The sequence below is a fragment of the Rhinichthys klamathensis genome, unplaced genomic scaffold (genome assembly GCF_029890125.1).
Source record: "Rhinichthys klamathensis goyatoka isolate OS25496 unplaced genomic scaffold, OSU_Roscu_1.1 h1tg000200l_1, whole genome shotgun sequence".
NCBI lineage: Eukaryota > Metazoa > Chordata > Actinopteri > Cypriniformes > Leuciscidae > Rhinichthys > Rhinichthys klamathensis.
This window is the reverse complement of record NW_026606726.1, coordinates 185,409-203,642: the sequence shown is the minus strand read 5'-3', so window position 1 is coordinate 203,642 and position 18,234 is coordinate 185,409. Positions and strand designations below refer to the sequence as shown.

The following is an 18,234-nucleotide window of genomic DNA, read 5'->3' as shown; positions in this document are numbered from 1 at the left end:
TGGATTCAGCTTTTGCTTTCTGCAGTCGCCATTCATTGTTTACATGCACACCTTTTGTTTCAATCTAACCGATTGGTGAATCTGAATGTAGTGTTTACATGAACGCTAAACAAGTGATCGGTTGATGTGCGTTTTAAAATTGCTAAGAAAATTCTCGCTCCTCCTCCGTGAGAGATACGAGAGCAGTGCGTCTCACAGGTGTCGCTCATCAGTAATCACGCCACCGGCCTCGCGCCGTTCTCCCGCGGCCTTCACTTGTCCTGCTCGCCACAGTAAACATGATGAATGGCGACTGTAGAACGCGATCTCAAAATCCCGGCGATCTCAAAATTTGGGCGATCTCGAAATCCCGGCCAGACTCATCACGGAGACTCACTAGTAGCCTAGACTTGTTGTTTAACTACTGCGCTCTGTTACCGGTAGGCGTGGCCTCCTAGGGCAGCGAAGCAAGTGCATTCTGGGAGTTGTTGTCTTTTATCCACATAAGCCAAAAATACATTTTCTGGCTTTTCTCAGTCCAGAAAGCTCCAAATTCAAAATTAATTTCACATTTCTTCTACATAAATGACCCATTTTAAATACACATTCATCTTTCCAGAGGTGAAGTATCCCTTTAAATACAGCGTATTGCACAGAATCTGCTCATATCTGGCTTACTTGAATACACACACGTCACTACGCAACAAATAACGGCGCGCTTGTTCATTTGCATTGAAGCAATAGTGAAGAGTAAAAAGCATTGGGTTAACAGAAAAGACTATGTTATTTTCCAACATAAAATACATTTTTGGTGATGAGAATTGAGGAAGGGAGGAGATGACAGGATCTTGTTTGAATAAGAAATTAATGTATGAAATCCAAATTTTATATAATATATACCTGTAACACTGTTAATCTGGTTTATTGTTTTTCTTTTTTTGGGGGGCTAGTAGAAGTTCTGAATTATACTGTGAGGTTAAAAAGACTGTTCGTGAAGCTGTTTTATATCTATACATGATAACGGCTCTCTCTGTATCAGCGGCAGAGCAAACACTGATCTGAATGTTGGCTGTGATTCAGTCAAAGGTTTAAAAGACGCAGCTGCATCGTTGCCATTTAGGAAAGAGATCGCGTGGGTGTCTGAATCACAATCTCGATCTTTTACCGATGAATGGTGCAGCTCAGTTTCCACACATGACATGCATTCACCTGCTGTAGTAGGAGTCCACACCCAGAGCTTCACGGGCATTAGCGATGTGTTGCTCCAGAGACGAGGGCATGACGCCACCACCGGCCTCCTGGAAGTCCTCCGACGCGCCCTCACCCAGATACACCTCGTGAAACTTCAGGATACCTGTCAGATGGAGACAAAGGTCATGCCGATTCGGACAAAGGCCTTTATAACTATATTACTTATCAAAACAAATATGATTATGGTGATTATTATTATTAACCAATGTTAATTATATTGCTGGTGGTGATGTTTTATAAAAGCAATATATCATGAGAGGTTACCCAGTACAGTGATTTCACGATAATACTTTTCAATAAGGTTCATTAGTTCACTCAAAAAAATAAGCTGTTGAACAAACTTAATTAAATTAAGGAAAACTTTTCTACAAAATTAAATTAAATTTTTCCAACAAAATTAAATTTGTTTGAAATGATTTGTTGTAATCGTGTTGTATGAACTTAAAATAATTGAGTCAAGACTACTAAAAAAAAAAAAGTTCATTTCCTAAAGGTTTGCCATTCCTAATAGAGAAAATTGTGTCATGTTAACTACATTTATATTTAATATAATTATCTAACTTGACTCTACAGTTACTTCCTATGAAAATGAAATAATTGTGTGCAATTCCATTAAAACCACTTTTTACATAGTAACAATCAATATATGTAGTTCTAAGTGTGAGGTTTAAAGCCCATAAGTTTCTATAACATAACTGAACATTAAACACTAACATTAGCAACATCTTTCCATTTACTGAAAAACACATATAAAATAACACTTTAATCCCTAAATGTACCCTCCTAATGCAGTTCCTTGCAAAGCATGCTGGGAACTACAGATCCACTGCCCAGTTAGTTGTCAACAAAAATGATTCATGACTTTTTTTTAAATTAAGTTTTAAATATATTAGGTTGATTGAACACAATTAAATTAAGTTGTAACAAAATGTTAAAAATCGTAAAAAACACGATTTTAATTAATTAAATTGCACAAGAGGCAAACATTTATTTTTTTGAGTGAACTAAGAATGAACAATACTTCTACAGCATTTATTAATCTTAGTTAATATTAATTTCAACATTTACTATTACGTTATTAAAATCAAAGGTTGTATTAGTTAATGCACTGTGAACTAGCATGAACAAACAATGAACAGCTGTGTTTTAATTAACTAACATTAACAAATATTAATGAATCCTGTAACAAATGTATTGCTCATTATTAGTTTATGTTAGTTAATATATCAATGTTACCTAATGAACCTTATTGTAAAGTGTTACCGATTTCACCATCACACTTAAAGGTCAGATGTAAAATACAATCATTCCGACTGGACCGAACAGGTCTCAAACTCCAGCGTTTAAGACATAAAGTGCGTGCTTTGCCTAATAATGAAATTAGAATAATGTATAGAGCCACACAAGAGTCCCGAGCAAGGTCAGCGGTCTCCTGTGACAGGCTGAAATCTAGTTAGGTGAATTTTGTAAATGAGCAAAAGCACTCCCGCTTTCAGATGTACGCTGTCTTTCTGCTACAGACGTCAATGTTGGAATAAATAAATAAATGAGCTTCAAGTCCAGAAAGATGCAGACGTGTGTGAGTGCGTGTCCAGGGATTTTTAGTGTACTAAAACTAACACACACACATATATATATGTTTTATTTATATTTATGGAGTGTGTTTTCTGTGTGTGTGGTTGTGACGGCTGGCATTCGGGAGGCAGGTGGTACTGCCGCTTTGCATTAATTCGCAGCTTTTTACCAGCTTCACCAAACAGCAGGCGGCACAATGAAGCCGTGGGGAACAGGAGGTGTGAGGAGTAGGACAGTGTGAAACTGAGCATGTGTGCATGTGTGTGTGTCACTCGATGCTATACTTTTGAAAGTGAAGCAAACCCAGATTAGGTCAAACAACTGTTTTTTTCTTGTAGGATGAGGTTCAGCCAAATTTACGGCGTGTTTGAGTGTGTAGCAACTGCCTTCTGGGTAAATAATGACTTCAAATAGCTGACATCAACGTTTAATCTAAGGCCCCGGTTACATGAGAACGATTCCGGGTGAAAACGTACAAATATTTTATCGGATGTGCCTTTCGTTTACACGGCAACGGCGTTTTGGGGGCTTAAAAACGCAAAAAAGTGAAACCACCCTCCAGAGTGGAAATCTTAAAATTAAAACGTCTAAACGGTAAAAATGCAAATCTGCTCTCGGCGGCTCTCGTCGCGTACGCGTTTACGTCACATGCATGCGCCAGTACAGGAAAATAACAACCAACATGTCAGATTATTTCCATACGTCGGACCTTCAAGTTGCCCTAGCAGCTCTGAAAAACATACAAGAGTCTTTTCAGCAGTTGTACAAAATATTCGGAGATATTGGTGTTGTTGTGTGGCGGTGCTTCACATTGCCACCTAGCCGCCTGGAGTGCATACTACATCGAATTTCACACACTTTTGAGTCACCATATGCCAATAGTAACCGACTGCAGAACCACAGAACCATACGTCATAGCAGTGTGAGGACGACAGCGCCAGCCTAACCGTCTGATGCCGGAAGTGGGCGTGGCCAGGCATTGCGCTTCTTCTGTGTTTTAGAACGTTTCAAAGTTTAAAACAATGCTATTATAAATATATTTTTTAACAATTTCATTAAAAATATTTTAAAATACATTAAAAATATTTAAGATATATATATATATATAGGCCTATATCAAATATCATAAAATATAATAACTATGTTTTGTCCTATTAACAAAAGACAGGCAATGTAGCCTACTATTACAAATGTTAATAGTTTTTTAAAAGTTCAAATTATTTTTTATGCATCTGTTTTTGTGTCAAATGATTAACAATATAAATTAAACAAAGCTTAAAACAAACAAAATAATAAAACGAAAACAAAGCTTGAGCATTTGAACATTTGATTTAGCCTAATTGAAAAGCATTTTTTTTTAAATAAAATGTGTTTTTTCCCCTCTGAAATAGCAAAAGCATCACACACTAGCTGTATCTGCTAAAATAAAATAAATAATAGTAATTAAATAAAAATACAAAATAAAAATAAAAAAATTAATTATATAAAACAAAATCAAACCAAAGAACATAAATCTTATTAAAGTTATGCAGGCACACATTTAACAATAATTCTCAAGTGACAAATAAACTAAATAAATCAAAATTCCATACAGTTAATTATGACGATTCCTGAGATTTATTTTCTTTGGTTTGATTTTGTTTTTTAGAATTCATTTCATTTATTTCGATTTTGTATTTTTATTTAATTACTATTCTTTATTTAGATCAGGTACATCTGTGTGTGATGCTTTTGCCATTTCAGAGGAAAAAAATAATTGTATTTAATGAATAATTTTTGTTTCAGTCCACCATATAATTATGTTGAGTTTGGTCAATGAAAAAAAAAAAATTTGTTAGTTGTGAAATGGTTGAGTATTAACAAACGTTAATAGTTTTTAAAAAATTAAAATGATACTTTATCCATGTGTTGTGTCAAATTAATATTTAACAATATAAATTGAACAAAGCTTTAAACAAAAAAAATAATAAAATGAAAACAAAGCTTGCACATTTGATTGAATTGAAAAGCATTTTTAATAGTAGTATATTGTCTTTTGTTAATAGGACAAATAACTCTTATCTTTTATAATATTATATATATATATATATATATATATATATATATATATATATATATATATATATATATATATATATATATATATATATATACACATACAGGTGAAACTCGAAAAATTAGAATATCGTGCAAAAGTTCATTTATTTTAGTAATTCAACTTAAAAGGTGAAACTAATATATTATATAGACTCATTACATGCAAAGTGAGATATTTCAAGCCCTTATTTGTTATAATTGTGATGATTATGGCTTACAGCTTATTATGAAAACCCCAAATTCAAAATTAGAATATTGTGAAAAAGTTTTCATCAGCCATAATCATCAAAATGATAACAAATAAAGGCTTGAAATATCTCACTTTGCATGTAATGAGTCTATATAATATATTAGTTTCACCTTTTAAGTTGAATTACTAAAATTAATGAACTTTTGCACCATATTCTAATTTTTCGAGTTTCACCTGTATGTGCGCAGAGGTGTAAAGTCCAGGTTCAGAAAGTAAAAGTCCTCCTCAGTATTTTGTTCCAATCACCTGGGTTTGCTAATTAGCAGTTCTTCAGCCAGGAGAACTAATTAGTGCAATCAGCCGACTGAGTTCATGGGTGGAACAAACATATGGCAGGACTTTTACTTTCTGACTCCTGGACTTTACATCTCTGTATGTACGCATGTATATGTATGTAAATATGCACATAAAGGCTATTATTTACATCAGTAGTCTTTAGTTTATTGACATATTTTTGTTCTGCATTAACCAAGTGTGTGTCTTATTGATCTGTTAGTGTAAAGCGCGGTGTGTGTTGTTGGTGTGTGTTCAGACAGACAGACAGTGTCTCAGCGTGTCTCTGATGAAGGGTTCAGGAGTGTGCTGTGTCTGTCTGACACCTCCATCACCCCACACACACACACACACACATCACATCACTCCATCGCTTCAGTCAGTCTGAGCTCAACACACACTACATCACTGCAAGACACACACGCTTTACACTACCATTTTATTTTTTGAATGGTTTTGAAGCCTCCTCTGCTCACCAAGGCTGCATTTATTGAATTAAAAGTACAGCAAAAAATGTATATTGTGAAATATTATTACAATTTAGAATAACTGTTTTCTTTGTGAATAGGCCTATATTTAAAAATGTAATTTATTCCTGTGAGGAAAGCTGTATTTCCAGCATCATTACTCCAGTCTTCAGTGTCACATGATCCTTCAGAAATCACTCTAATATGATGATTTGCTGCTCAAGAAACATTTATGATTTTTATCAATGTTGAAAACAGTTTCCACAATATTTTTTTGTTTGGGGTACCAGTTTTGTACCAGTTTGGGGTAAAGACATTTTAAATTTTACGATAGATTTCTATTTTAAATAAATGCTTTTGAACTTTCTGTTCAAAGAACCCCAAAAAAAAAGTATCACGGTTTCCACAAAAATATAAAGCAGCACGACTGTTTTCAACATTGATAATAATCAGAAATGTTTCTTGAGCAGCAAATCATCATATTAGAGTGATTTCTGAAGGATCATGTGACACTGAAGACTGGAGTAATGATGCTGAAAATCAGGCCAGTGGGAGAATCGGGAAAATTCCCGGCGGGCCACTCATAAGATGGACCGGCAGTACCACTTCAACATGAAGGCAGTTTCATGTCGCTTGCACGTGCACAGCTCTTCGTAGCACTTATAAATATTATCATATTGCGTATAAATATTTTGCATGCAGTAAGGCGAGTCACATGACTTCTCCCCGCTTTCTCTCCATACTTCAAGCACACACACACACACACACACACACACACACATAGAAAAAAAACGTGTTTTACACTATTGCATTACTGATAATTGAAGTAGGCCTAACTAATCACACATCTTTACTTTGTATTTAAAGCAACGCATCAGTTTGTGCTATGGGAAAGACCACGCATGCGCTCTCTCTCTCTCTCTCTCTCTCTCTCTCTCTCTCTCTCTCTCTCTCTCTCTCTCTCTCTCACACACACACACTCTGGGCCCTAATTTAACGATCTGAAACGCAAGTGTCAAGCGCGAAGCGCAAGTAACTTTGTGGGCGGGTCTTGGTCGCTGTTGCTATTTTACCGGCGGGATAAATGACTCTTGCGCCCGACGCAAGTTTAAAAGGGGTTGGTCTGAAATAGCTTCATTATTCATAGGTGTGGTTTGGGCGTAACGTGAAATAAACCAATCAGAGTGTCATCCAACACACCCTTTAAGAGCAGGAGCGCATGTTGCATGGCGGATTGTTATTATTATGGCGGATTTAGCAGGCGCGCGCCAGGAGCGGTTCACAGCCGAGGAGACCGACGTTCTCGTCAGGGCCGTGAAAGACAGAGAAGTGACGTTGTATGGGGATGGGAGAAACCCACTTCTTTGTCAGATGTCCTTATATACATATGTGTCTTGCCACTATTGGGCAAACAGGTCTGATCCGTCATTACTACAATTAGCCTGAAAAATTTGGGTAAATGTGTAAGCTAGATTTAGGCCTACATTTTTTTACATCTTCATGGACACCACAATGATTTCCCTCATGTGTTAATATTTTTCCTTGTTATAATGTATGATTTGCAAAAATAAAAACTGCTGCATCTGTGTTGATGAGAGAATCAAAGTGTATGTGCGTTGTGCTCCCGCGACATTATGGCCAAACATGCGCGCTTAAAATAGCATTATGAACAACGCGCGACGCGCCACTGACTTTAGACTAGGCTTTTTCTGGTCAGTGGCGCAATTGTTTTCTGGAACTGCAAAATAGCACCAGGGAATGTTTGCGCCGGAACACGCCAAGTTCATTTCCTAGTTTACCGACGTGTGTCTGTGGAGGGAAAAGCCCGATTTGCGCGGGAGCAAAATAGGAATTATACATGCGTCAGTGTACAAAGTCCTTTGCGCTGGGTGCAAGATAGGGCACTGTCTCTCACACACACAGACACACACTCACACACTCTACACATGCATCAGACGGATATATTTAGCTTGTGTTTTTGAAGCTTCCCCATGAGTGATATGTCCTTCAGACCGTATAAAGTTATACAGAGCGTTAGTCTGTATTTCAGCATGGTGGGAGCTCATTAACGAACCCTTGCGGGGTTTGAGCCGGACTCTCGAGTGTCTTACCGGACCCCGGGGCCAGGAGCCAGCTGTACAGGTACCCCGCCGCCAGGGAGAAGTAGAGCACCAGGGCCCGCTGCCCGTTCACTGTGTCCAGAATGTGCTCGACCGTCACGGGTGTGTACGGGTCCGAGTCCTGCTGGCCCGTCTGTCTCTCCACCAGCAGATCGGCGAAAGCCCGAGTGCGTCCGCGCTCCGCCACGGCCAGAGCTTCATCATGATGCCCTGAGTCAAACATTACAATTAGCCTTAATTTGTCATTGCATCGGGATACAACAACATTTTTGAGAGACTGATCAGCGGTGCTACAATACATACACATATAAACAACACAATCTCTTTGTTTTTTTAGGTCAAAGCTAGTCTTCATAAAGCTATGATCACATAGATCATTTTACTGAGATCATTGACTGTTTCATCATCGCTGTCAGACGGAAACCTTGTATCTCCATATTTCATTTTTATTCATTAATCAGAACTATTGATCACCCTTTGCATCTGTCGGTGCGTTTTGCGAAATGCAAACCAATAAAAAAAGTGTTAAAAGAGCTTGTGACTAAACCTCATAACTCTCTCAAACTGTCAGTCAAACCTCAAAACTCAATCGTGAATGAAGTGCCGCGCACAGTTTGGAACATCTCTGCTTGTTTGCAATGCAATATTTTATAAAGTACAGTGTTTTCTTTACTCTACAAACACTATATATATATATATATATATATATAGACTAATGTTTTATGTATTTGAGGAGAGGAGAAGAGTGTCCTAGTCTAGCATTTGTCAGCGAATTATTGTTTTATATTACAAATTTTTCTGTAATTTGTTGTTTATTGACCACATATAGCTATTATATGACCATTTTTATTGGTCTTTCACGATGCAATTTTGTGCTTTTTATATCTTGTAATGCTTCTAATGTACGGAAAAGAAACTCAATCAATATTTACACCACTGTCTAAAAATTTGGGGTCAATTTCTTTTAAATATTTTTATTCAGCCAGGATGCATTAAGTTTATCAAGTGAAAGTAAAGACATTTATAATGTTAAAAAACCCTGTTCTTTTGAATCAAAGGATCCACTAAGAAAAATACCATGGTCTACACAAAAATATGAAGTTGATGATAATCAAAAATGTTTCTTGATCATGTGACACTGAAGACTGGAGTAATGATGCTGAAAATTCAGCTTTGATCACAGGATTAAATTACATTTTAACATCTATTCACATAGAAAACAGTTATTCTAAATTGTAAATATTTCAAAACATTACTGTATTTCCCCCCAAATAAATCTGATGAGCATAACAGACTTTTAACCATCTATAAATACTTGAACAAAGATACATTTGCTTGAAAAGCAACACTGCATAATATATATTTTCACATTTTAAGTACAAACAAGTTAACATCAAGTGAAGAAATCTACAATAATAAATAAATGTATCATGTTTCAAGGATTTTTAGATATCTGAACTGGTAAACACGTCAAAAAAGGCTAATTAACTCATTAAGAAGTGAGAAGTGTTCTTGCAGTGTCCAGTCAGCTGGTCATTTTAGCAAAATAAACCCCTTTAGAGTGACTGTACATTAACCCTTAAGCGTTTAAACACTGTTCTGAATGGTTACCGCATGATATAAGCAGGAAGGAAGAAGAAGAGGAGAATATTTATACCAAGGCTGACAAGGACCCTCTGGAGAGCCTGGTACGAGGAGGTCTGCAGGTCGAACAGCGAGAGCTTGTAGTCGGTGCTGTGCTGGGCTTCATGACGAATGGTCTCAAACAGAGCCGACGCACGGTACAGCTGTGAGGCAAAAACAAGATCCACACATGTGTTAATAATAAAGCACTGACCTGCTCTGACTGATCACGAAACACTGCAACGTGTGTTATCACGCTACAGAGAAACATGACGCCTAATGAGACCAGTGTGTTTATCTGCAGTGCTCAGATGTGACCAGCGGAGGGCAGCAGACTTCTACGCCGAAAACACACATTTCTATGCTTGTTTTCTTGCTGCCTTTAATCAAATCATAGCAAGTCAAGATGAAGCCCTTATGGAGCCTTTGAGCAACATAAAACCAGTCTAGGCACGTGTGGAAATGAACGTCCTAAAACAGCCACAGTCGTGTTTGCACTGCAAGCGGCTCGTTCTCGTTTAGTGATGGAAAGTGTTTCGAGGCGAGTTAGTGTGTGGGATGACTGACGTGGTATTTCTGGCTAATGATAAGCTCTCATTCAAAATCAGCGTGTGTGTGTGTGTGTGTGTGACGCTGCCACTGCTGACAGCTCGTGTGCGTGAGGGAGAAAACGAGTGTGTATCTGACATCTGAGTTGAGAACAAACCTAAAGTAGCAATGCTAACTTAACTAAGTTTTTCAGTCGTGTGACGAATTTCTTCATGCCTTAAAATAGCTTGAATGTAACTACACCCTTGCCTCATTTAGTATGGAGGATCCATGAATATGCTAATTAATTCCCCGCCTCCACTCACTCACGCCAGCTCACAGATTCACTCGGTCCACTTACTGAGGTAAACGCTGCACAATGGTATCGCTCTGTACAACGTCGGACACATAACGCTACTTAATATGATTAGCCTTTTGCTTGACTAAGTTATCAAACGGCCAATAATGCGTTGCTAATGCTACACAAACCATGTTCCCGTTCGCATCTTTCTTCTAACAATCATATAGGCATATAGTTCAAATCATAGTAATATACATACATCATACACCCGCTATATTGCTAAATCTACCCAAGCTTCTCTCAAGCCTCCTCTGCTAGTTCACTGTTAATGATATGCTAAAGCCCGCCGGCACGCTGATCTGATTGGTTACAAGCTAGTTTGTGACATCAGAAACTTGTTTTTGAGACTGTCTTTGGTTCACTGCAGTTTTAAGGAGAAAATACTCAGCAATGCTGTCGACTTATGAATTTACACATGGTTTGTCTTAAAGCATATTAAAAACACCACATAGACATATAAACAACATTAAAAGCTGGATTTTCACCACAGGGGAACTATAAGTAGTTTTAGGATGTCTGATTTGTTTTAGTGAATTGATTCATTTGCATGGTTTATGTACAGTAAATACCAATTCACAGATCAAGTAAATGATTTACAGATCATATAAATGATGCAGTGATTAAATAGACGATTCACTGGTGAAATAAAAGATTCACTAATCAAGTAAACGATTACCTGGTGAAAAGAAAGATTCACTAATCTAATAACCGATTCACTGGTGAAAAGAAAGATTCACTAATCAAATAAACGATTCACTGGTGAAAAGAAAGATTCACTAATCTAATAAACGATTCACTGGTGAAAAGAAAGATTCACTAATCAAATAAACGATTCACTGGTGAAAAGAAAGATTCACTAATCTAATAAACGATTCACTGGTGAAAAGAAAGATTCAATAATCAAATAAACGATTCACTGGTGAAAAGAAAGATTCACTAATCAAATAAATGATTCACTGGTGAAAAGAAAGATTCACTAATCTAATAAACGATTCACTGGTGAAAAGAAAGATTCACTAATCAAATAAATGATTCACTGGTGAAAAGAAAGATTCACTAATCTAATAAACGATTCACTGGTGAAAAGAAAGATTCACTAATCTAATAAACGATTCACTGGTGAAAAGAAAGATTCACTAATCTAATAAACGATTCACTGGTGAAAAGAAAGATTCACTAATCAAATAAACGATTCACTGGTGAAAAGAAAGATTCACTAATCTAATAAACGATTCACTGGTGAAAAGAAAGATTCACTAATCTAATAAACGATTCACTGGTGAAAAGAAAGATTCACTAATCAAATAAACGATTCACTGGTGAAAAACGATTCACTGGTGAAAAGAAAGATTCACTAATCAAATAAACGATTCACTGGTGAAAAGAAAGATTCACTAATCAAATAAACGATTCACTGGTGAAAAGAAAGATTCACTAATCTAATAAACGATTCACTGGTGAAAAGAAAGATTCACTAATCTAATAAACGATTCACTGGTGAAAAGAAAGATTCACTAATCTAATAAACGATTCACTGGTGAAAAGAAAGATTCACTAATCTAATAAACGATTCACTGATCAAATTTCAAAGTCGTCTTTTTTGTAGTGAAATATTTAGTAAAGTGCTGCTTTTTGTCCCTGCGTCTTCAACTCAGTTAATATATTTTATTAATTATCACACTTTAGATTAGGGTTCAATTCTCACTATTAACTATGAATTTTGCCTCGATAAACTCCTAATTACTGTTTATTAATAGTTAGTAATGTAGTTGTTAAGTTTAGGTATTGGATGGATTAAGGGATGTAGAATATGATCATGCAGAATAAGGCATTAATATGTGCTTTATAAGTACCAATAAACAGCCAATATTCTAGTAATATGCATGATATTAATAAGCAACTTAATAGTGAGCATTGGACCCTAAACTAAAGTGTTACCAAATTTTTGTTGTATATATATATAAAAGTTGTGTATTCAATGTTATTCAGTGTACACGACTTGCAAATATTTGTTTCTTATTTTATGCAGAAATCGGACTAAACTTAGTGAGGTTTATGCTTAAAACACTTGGGAAGAGAAATATTAATGCAATAACTTTAAAAGTTAATAAAAAGAAGACTTAATATCTAATGCAATTTGCTCCTCAAGCAAATGTGTCTTGTTTACAGAATATTTCAATATTTTTTACAGCATAACTAGACAAAAACACCGTTTATAAAAACGTTGCAGTGTCTATACACTGAAAAAAAAGGTGTAGGATGTATTTTGAAACCATTTCACTCAAAGACTGCTAGTAAATTTCACAAATAATTACAAAGAAATGTCAAGTAACACATTGAATTAAACGGGACATTTTGAAGCAGACAGACTGAACTACTATTTTCTTGTTAAATACACTCTTGTAATTTTTTGTTTCATTTTGAAGTTAGAAACATCATTGTTTACAGTGCATTGGTCTTGTCACGCCGTCCTCCTTCACATGAGCAGTAGCTTGTACTTCAGCGCCCCCAGTGCTGGCTGATGCTGCCTGTTTGAGTATTTATGTGTTTTCAAGATATATGTGTGTGTTTGTGGCGTGGAATGCAGCGTTTCTCAGGGGTTCGGCTGCAGAGAGCCCTTCATCAGCATACAGCACAGCCAGCCTGCAATCAATTAAGAGCGGAATGCATCAGCACACACACACACACACACACACACACTCCATCTGCAATCTGCAGCGCTCCAGAACTGTCTATACATCACACACACACACACCAAACTGAGACACCAGGGAGGAAGGCCATGAAAAGCTACTATTACTACACTCACACACGCTGTACATCAGCTGACTCGGGTTTCTTTTCATTTTCTCCACTCTTCGGCCTGAAACACTCTGCAACCGCAGACACAAACGCTCGGTCGACACATTACAAGAGCCTGTACACATTCTGTCATATTTTGGAGGCTAAAATACTTTCTCATTGCCTAGTTTAATATGCAGGGATAGCTATAGTTCATTCATAGGACGATATCCAGTGCGTGTCGCTTTTTAAAGGAACACGCCACCGTTTTTAGATAGGCGGGCAAATGCATATTTGTCTCAGTGCATGCATTGTCTTACTTTGGCAGCGTTGAATAACAGTGTACTTTTGTTATGAATTAGACATCGCTGACGTTGAATAGACGTTGAATAACGCCTATTTAAAAAAAAAACAGTGGCGTGTTCCTTTAAAGGGGACCTACTGTATATGCCCCTTTTCAAAGTCTTGATGTTGTTTTTGGGCTCTACTAGAACAGGTTTTCCTGGTTGAATGTTGATTAGTTTCCTCATATTCTCCATTGTTGCGGCTCCTCTCTTCCCAGTCTGTCAGTAACGCTCTGTTTAGTTCCTGTCTCTATGAAGCCCCTCCTTCTGAAAAGTGCTCCTACTGTGCTCTGATTGGTCGGCTGGATCAGTGTGTTGTGATTGGTCAAGCGTGTTTGGAAAATGTCCCACCCCTTACCATAACCACCAGTTTAACACACTACTAACTTACTAACTTAGAGGCCCCGCCCCTTTATTCTGCAAATTAATTATTTAAATGAGGAATATTGTGACGTGTCCTTTTACGACGAGGGCGGGGCAACCTGTCACTCACATGAGATCCACCAATAGCAAACCACAAACATCCAATCAATTCCCCACGGATAAAATCAAGCCCGCCTACATTTGCTCTCGTTCCAAAAGCCGTTTCACTTGAACATCCGTCACTATATGGAAGAAGAGACGAGCACAACTTCCATTTCATGCCACCTTTATAACAATAACAACACTGACCCACGCTATATTTAGAGACCTGAATATGACTAAGACTTTTGAAGGACTCTTTTCTCTCAAGACACTAAAAGAAAACACCTATAATACTAGGGGTGTAACGGTACATGTATTCGTATTGAACCGTTTCGGTTCGAGGCTTCCGGTTCGGTACGCATACAAACCGAACGATTCCTTGGACCATTTTTCCTACCGACAAAATCCGCGCTGGCGCGATCACCACAACGTTGCGCAACATCAAATGGCAAGCGTAATGAAAGCGGAACGAAACTGCGCTACTCATTATATTGTACTTCACGGAGTATTTATCAGTTCGGACCAGCAACATCTGTGCAGCGCGAGCCGATCTTGATCAAGCGACACTTGTTATACACACAGCGCTAAGATCCAGTAAAGAAAACATTTGAGTTCGCCACTGAAGTAATAACATCGCTGCGAGATCTAGTGAGAAGCATTCACATTTCTCCGTTATTAACCGTAGACCTCTATTAGATCAAACAGCGCTGACGTGGAAGCCAGGAGAAACATTGTGTCGTGAATGAACTAGTTATAGGCTTTAAGTCCACAGATCAGCGACATTCACCATGGATTTAATAAAGTAACACTAACTGTAACCTTGGCTGGAATAGTGAAATACTTTCAAGTACTTCACACATCTTTTTCCAGCACTTCAAAACCCAAATAATATATAAATAAATATATATTTAAATGTTACTTTTAATGTGATGACCAAAACATTATTTGTTCATCCTTCAAAGATGACCCCCATTTATAAACCTGAAAGTTTCAAGATGTAGGAAAACACAGTTATTAAAAAATATTTTTTCTTTTAACAAATGGGAAATTTCTCTGGCATTTCTTTCTTTTTGCTGTATCGAAAACGTACCGATCCGTGACTTTAAAACCGAGGTATGTACCGAACCGTGATTTTTGTGTACCGTTACACCCCTATATAATACCCCAGCAAACACCTAGCAATCATTTTAAAAACACCTTTAAGTATTATAAAACAAATTGGAGGAAAAAATGATGTTAAAGTGACGTTTCCTTGTGAGATCTTGCAGCACACACACAACTGGACGTCTCAACAAAAGCAGCACCAATCTGAACGTGTGGTCCGTGGCGTGCCTGTATGATTGACAGCTGATGCCAGAGGCGCGTGAGGCTTGAGACTGACTGTTTCTCTCTCTTTCAGACGTCCCTCCCCAACGGCACAGCTGCCTAATTGACAAGATTGGCTGTACGATGATATAAACACATTATCCTCTAATCTTCCGTCTCCCTGTAGACGTTCGGCACATATGCGATCAACATCCTTGAGACCCGCCGCAACCGAGACACGAGAACGGCTCTGTGAATTACAGAGGGAGAAGAAGAACAATCTAGAGCTTTCCTGCCCAGACGGCCATGATGAAATGTGATCCGAGCAGACGATTACAGAGACGTCACCGTCTGAGCCGACCACCTAAAGAAATCAGCCAAAAAATCTAATAAAATCTGTCACTTTGAGCTCAATACATAATATCAGAGGTTCAATACACCTCAGTCTGGTTTCATGTTTTTTATTGGAAAGATTAGTGCACAGAGCAATCCTAAAACGTGGCAGGAAAAACAAACAGCGATGTCTAATTCATAACAAAAGTACACTGTTTTAGTAGTATTAATATCTTCCCACATAATGAGAGTCATTTTTTTTGTACCTATATGAGGCCATTTTTTCCACATTTATTTTATTCTAATATATTTTCAATCAAAAAAACACTTTAGATTAGTTTCATGTTCAGCAAAACTCATTTATGAGACATTAAATACAGCTTTATCATTATAAATTGTTCTCACAGCAACTCATGAGCTCTTAAAGAGACAGCGCTCTTCGACAACTGAAGGCTTGAATCTTTACAATGATCTACTATTGCTCTTTTAATTTAGTGCAAGATAATCCAAATGTTAAAACAGATTGGGATAAATAAATATACAATATTGACTGACATAAACAAGTTTGGCGTCGGTAAGATTTTGAAATATTTTGAAAGAATTTTGACTTTGAGTCTTATGCTCAGCGTTTATTTGATCAAAAATACAGTAAAAACAGAAATATTGTGAAATATTATTACTATTTAAAAGAACTGTTTTCTAAGTAAATATACAGTAAGCTGCAATTTATTCCTGTGATCAAAGCTGAATTTTCAGCATCATTACTCCAGTCTTCAGTGTCACATGATCCTTCAGAAATCACTCTAAAATGATGATTTGAGGCTCAAGAAACATTTATGATTATTATCAATGTTGAAAACAGTTCATATTTTTGTGGAAACCATTTTCAGGATTCTTTGATGAATAGAAAGTTCAAAAGAACTTTGAAATATAAATCTTTTGTATTATTATAAATGTCTTTACTGTCACTTTTGATCAATTTAATCTCTGCTGAATAAAAGTATTAATTAAAAAAAAGAAAATTTTACTGACCCCGATGGTTTTAAACATTAGTGTACAATAAAAAATGCCATATATATATATATCATGCATGCCTATAATATTATTAAATGATGGATTCAAACAGTTATTTAAACTAATCTATCTGGAGTATTTCTGTAAATTCTCAGGTTGATTTCTGTTCTTTATGTGAGTCACTTGGACCCTTTAGCATTGCCTTGTGAATCACTCGACTGTAGAAAAGTAGCTCAAGCTGTGGTGCTCGAAACAAAGCTCTGTTTGCACTTCAGCACGTCCATTTCTGAACTAATCGATGGTGTGCATTCAGGCCATGACCATTTCGTTCACTTCAGCGCTGCTAGTGACACAGAAATCACACACTGCAGCTTTGAGTGACTCGGATGAATCACTCAATCGGTTCATTGAAGCTAACGAATGGATCCGATCAGATGAATCGCTCTACATCCAAATCCTCAGCAGGGATTCCTCAAACAAACCGTGAGCTGGAGTGTTTGCCGTTCGTCTCGTTTGGACTGAATCAATTAGGGCCTGAATGCACAGAGAGTGTGTGTTTGTGCAGGGAGACTGCCTGAACATCAAATCCGGCCTCTTTGTTTGTCTCACACACTGATGAAGTCACAAGTGAAGAGTCTGACGGCGATGACAAGTCCGCAAACACACGTACGCCTACAGACACATCATTAGAAGAAGCAGAGACAGCGGAGCTCTGTCAAGAAGAGCGTTCATGAGCGTCCTGTGCGGGGACTGTGGTAAATTGGCTGTGTGTGTGTGTGTGTGTTGTACCTGGTGCTGGGATTCCTCCAGATTGCCACTGGCCCACAGCGAGAGCCCCAGACGGTGTCGAATCTTGGCCTCGTCCTCTCGACGGCCCAGCTGCTCCGCCAGACGCAGACCTGAGACACACCGAAACAGAGATTTACACACAAACGCTTCTCCAGGAACTGTTTTAAATGAACAGTTTAAGTTCACACATCCCAACTCCATGGTAAATAGTGCTTTTCCTGTTTTAGTATATCAAGATTGGATGCTTTATGGCTTTTAGTCTATGTTTGTTTGCAGTATAGATGCAGTAAAGTTGATAATTGTATTTCAATTTAGCACTTTGAGATTTCATTGAAATGTAAAGTGCACTATAAATAAAATGTATTATTATTATTAATTGTAGTCTTTCTCTTCCAGACAAAGATTGTTATTTTAGTATTGTTTTTTTTTATTCTAAACTGTTTTAATTATTCTTATTTCTTTTGATTATTTTAATTTCTTTATTCTAAACTGTTTTAATTATTGTTATTTCTATTATTTTTTTTTCTTCTATGTAAAGCACTTTGAATTACCATTGTGTATGAAATGTGCTATATAAATAAACTTGCCTTGCATTATTATTATTATTATTTATTAATATTTTGAATAAAGATTGCTTTTATTTTTTTATTTTCAGTTTTTATTTTGATGTTGAGTTTTA

The 18,234-nt window shown here is 37.0% G+C and overlaps 1 protein-coding gene across 3 annotated transcripts in view; it reads right to left on the bottom strand.

Moving 5' to 3' along the window:
• The window catches only part of ttc28 (tetratricopeptide repeat domain 28), a 238,544-nt gene that overhangs the window by 36,849 nt on the left and 183,461 nt on the right, over positions 1 to 18,234 (bottom strand). For all 3 annotated transcript variants that reach the window (XM_056263134.1, XM_056263135.1, XM_056263136.1), the window contains 4 exons: positions 17,556 to 17,665; positions 9,670 to 9,799; positions 8,004 to 8,222; positions 1,189 to 1,333 (listed from right to left, as the gene is read on the bottom strand). In XM_056263134.1, coding sequence (XP_056119109.1) covers positions 1,189 to 1,333; positions 8,004 to 8,222; positions 9,670 to 9,799; positions 17,556 to 17,665 — 604 coding nt within the window. The remainder of the gene's footprint in view (positions 1 to 1,188; positions 1,334 to 8,003; positions 8,223 to 9,669; positions 9,800 to 17,555; positions 17,666 to 18,234) is intronic.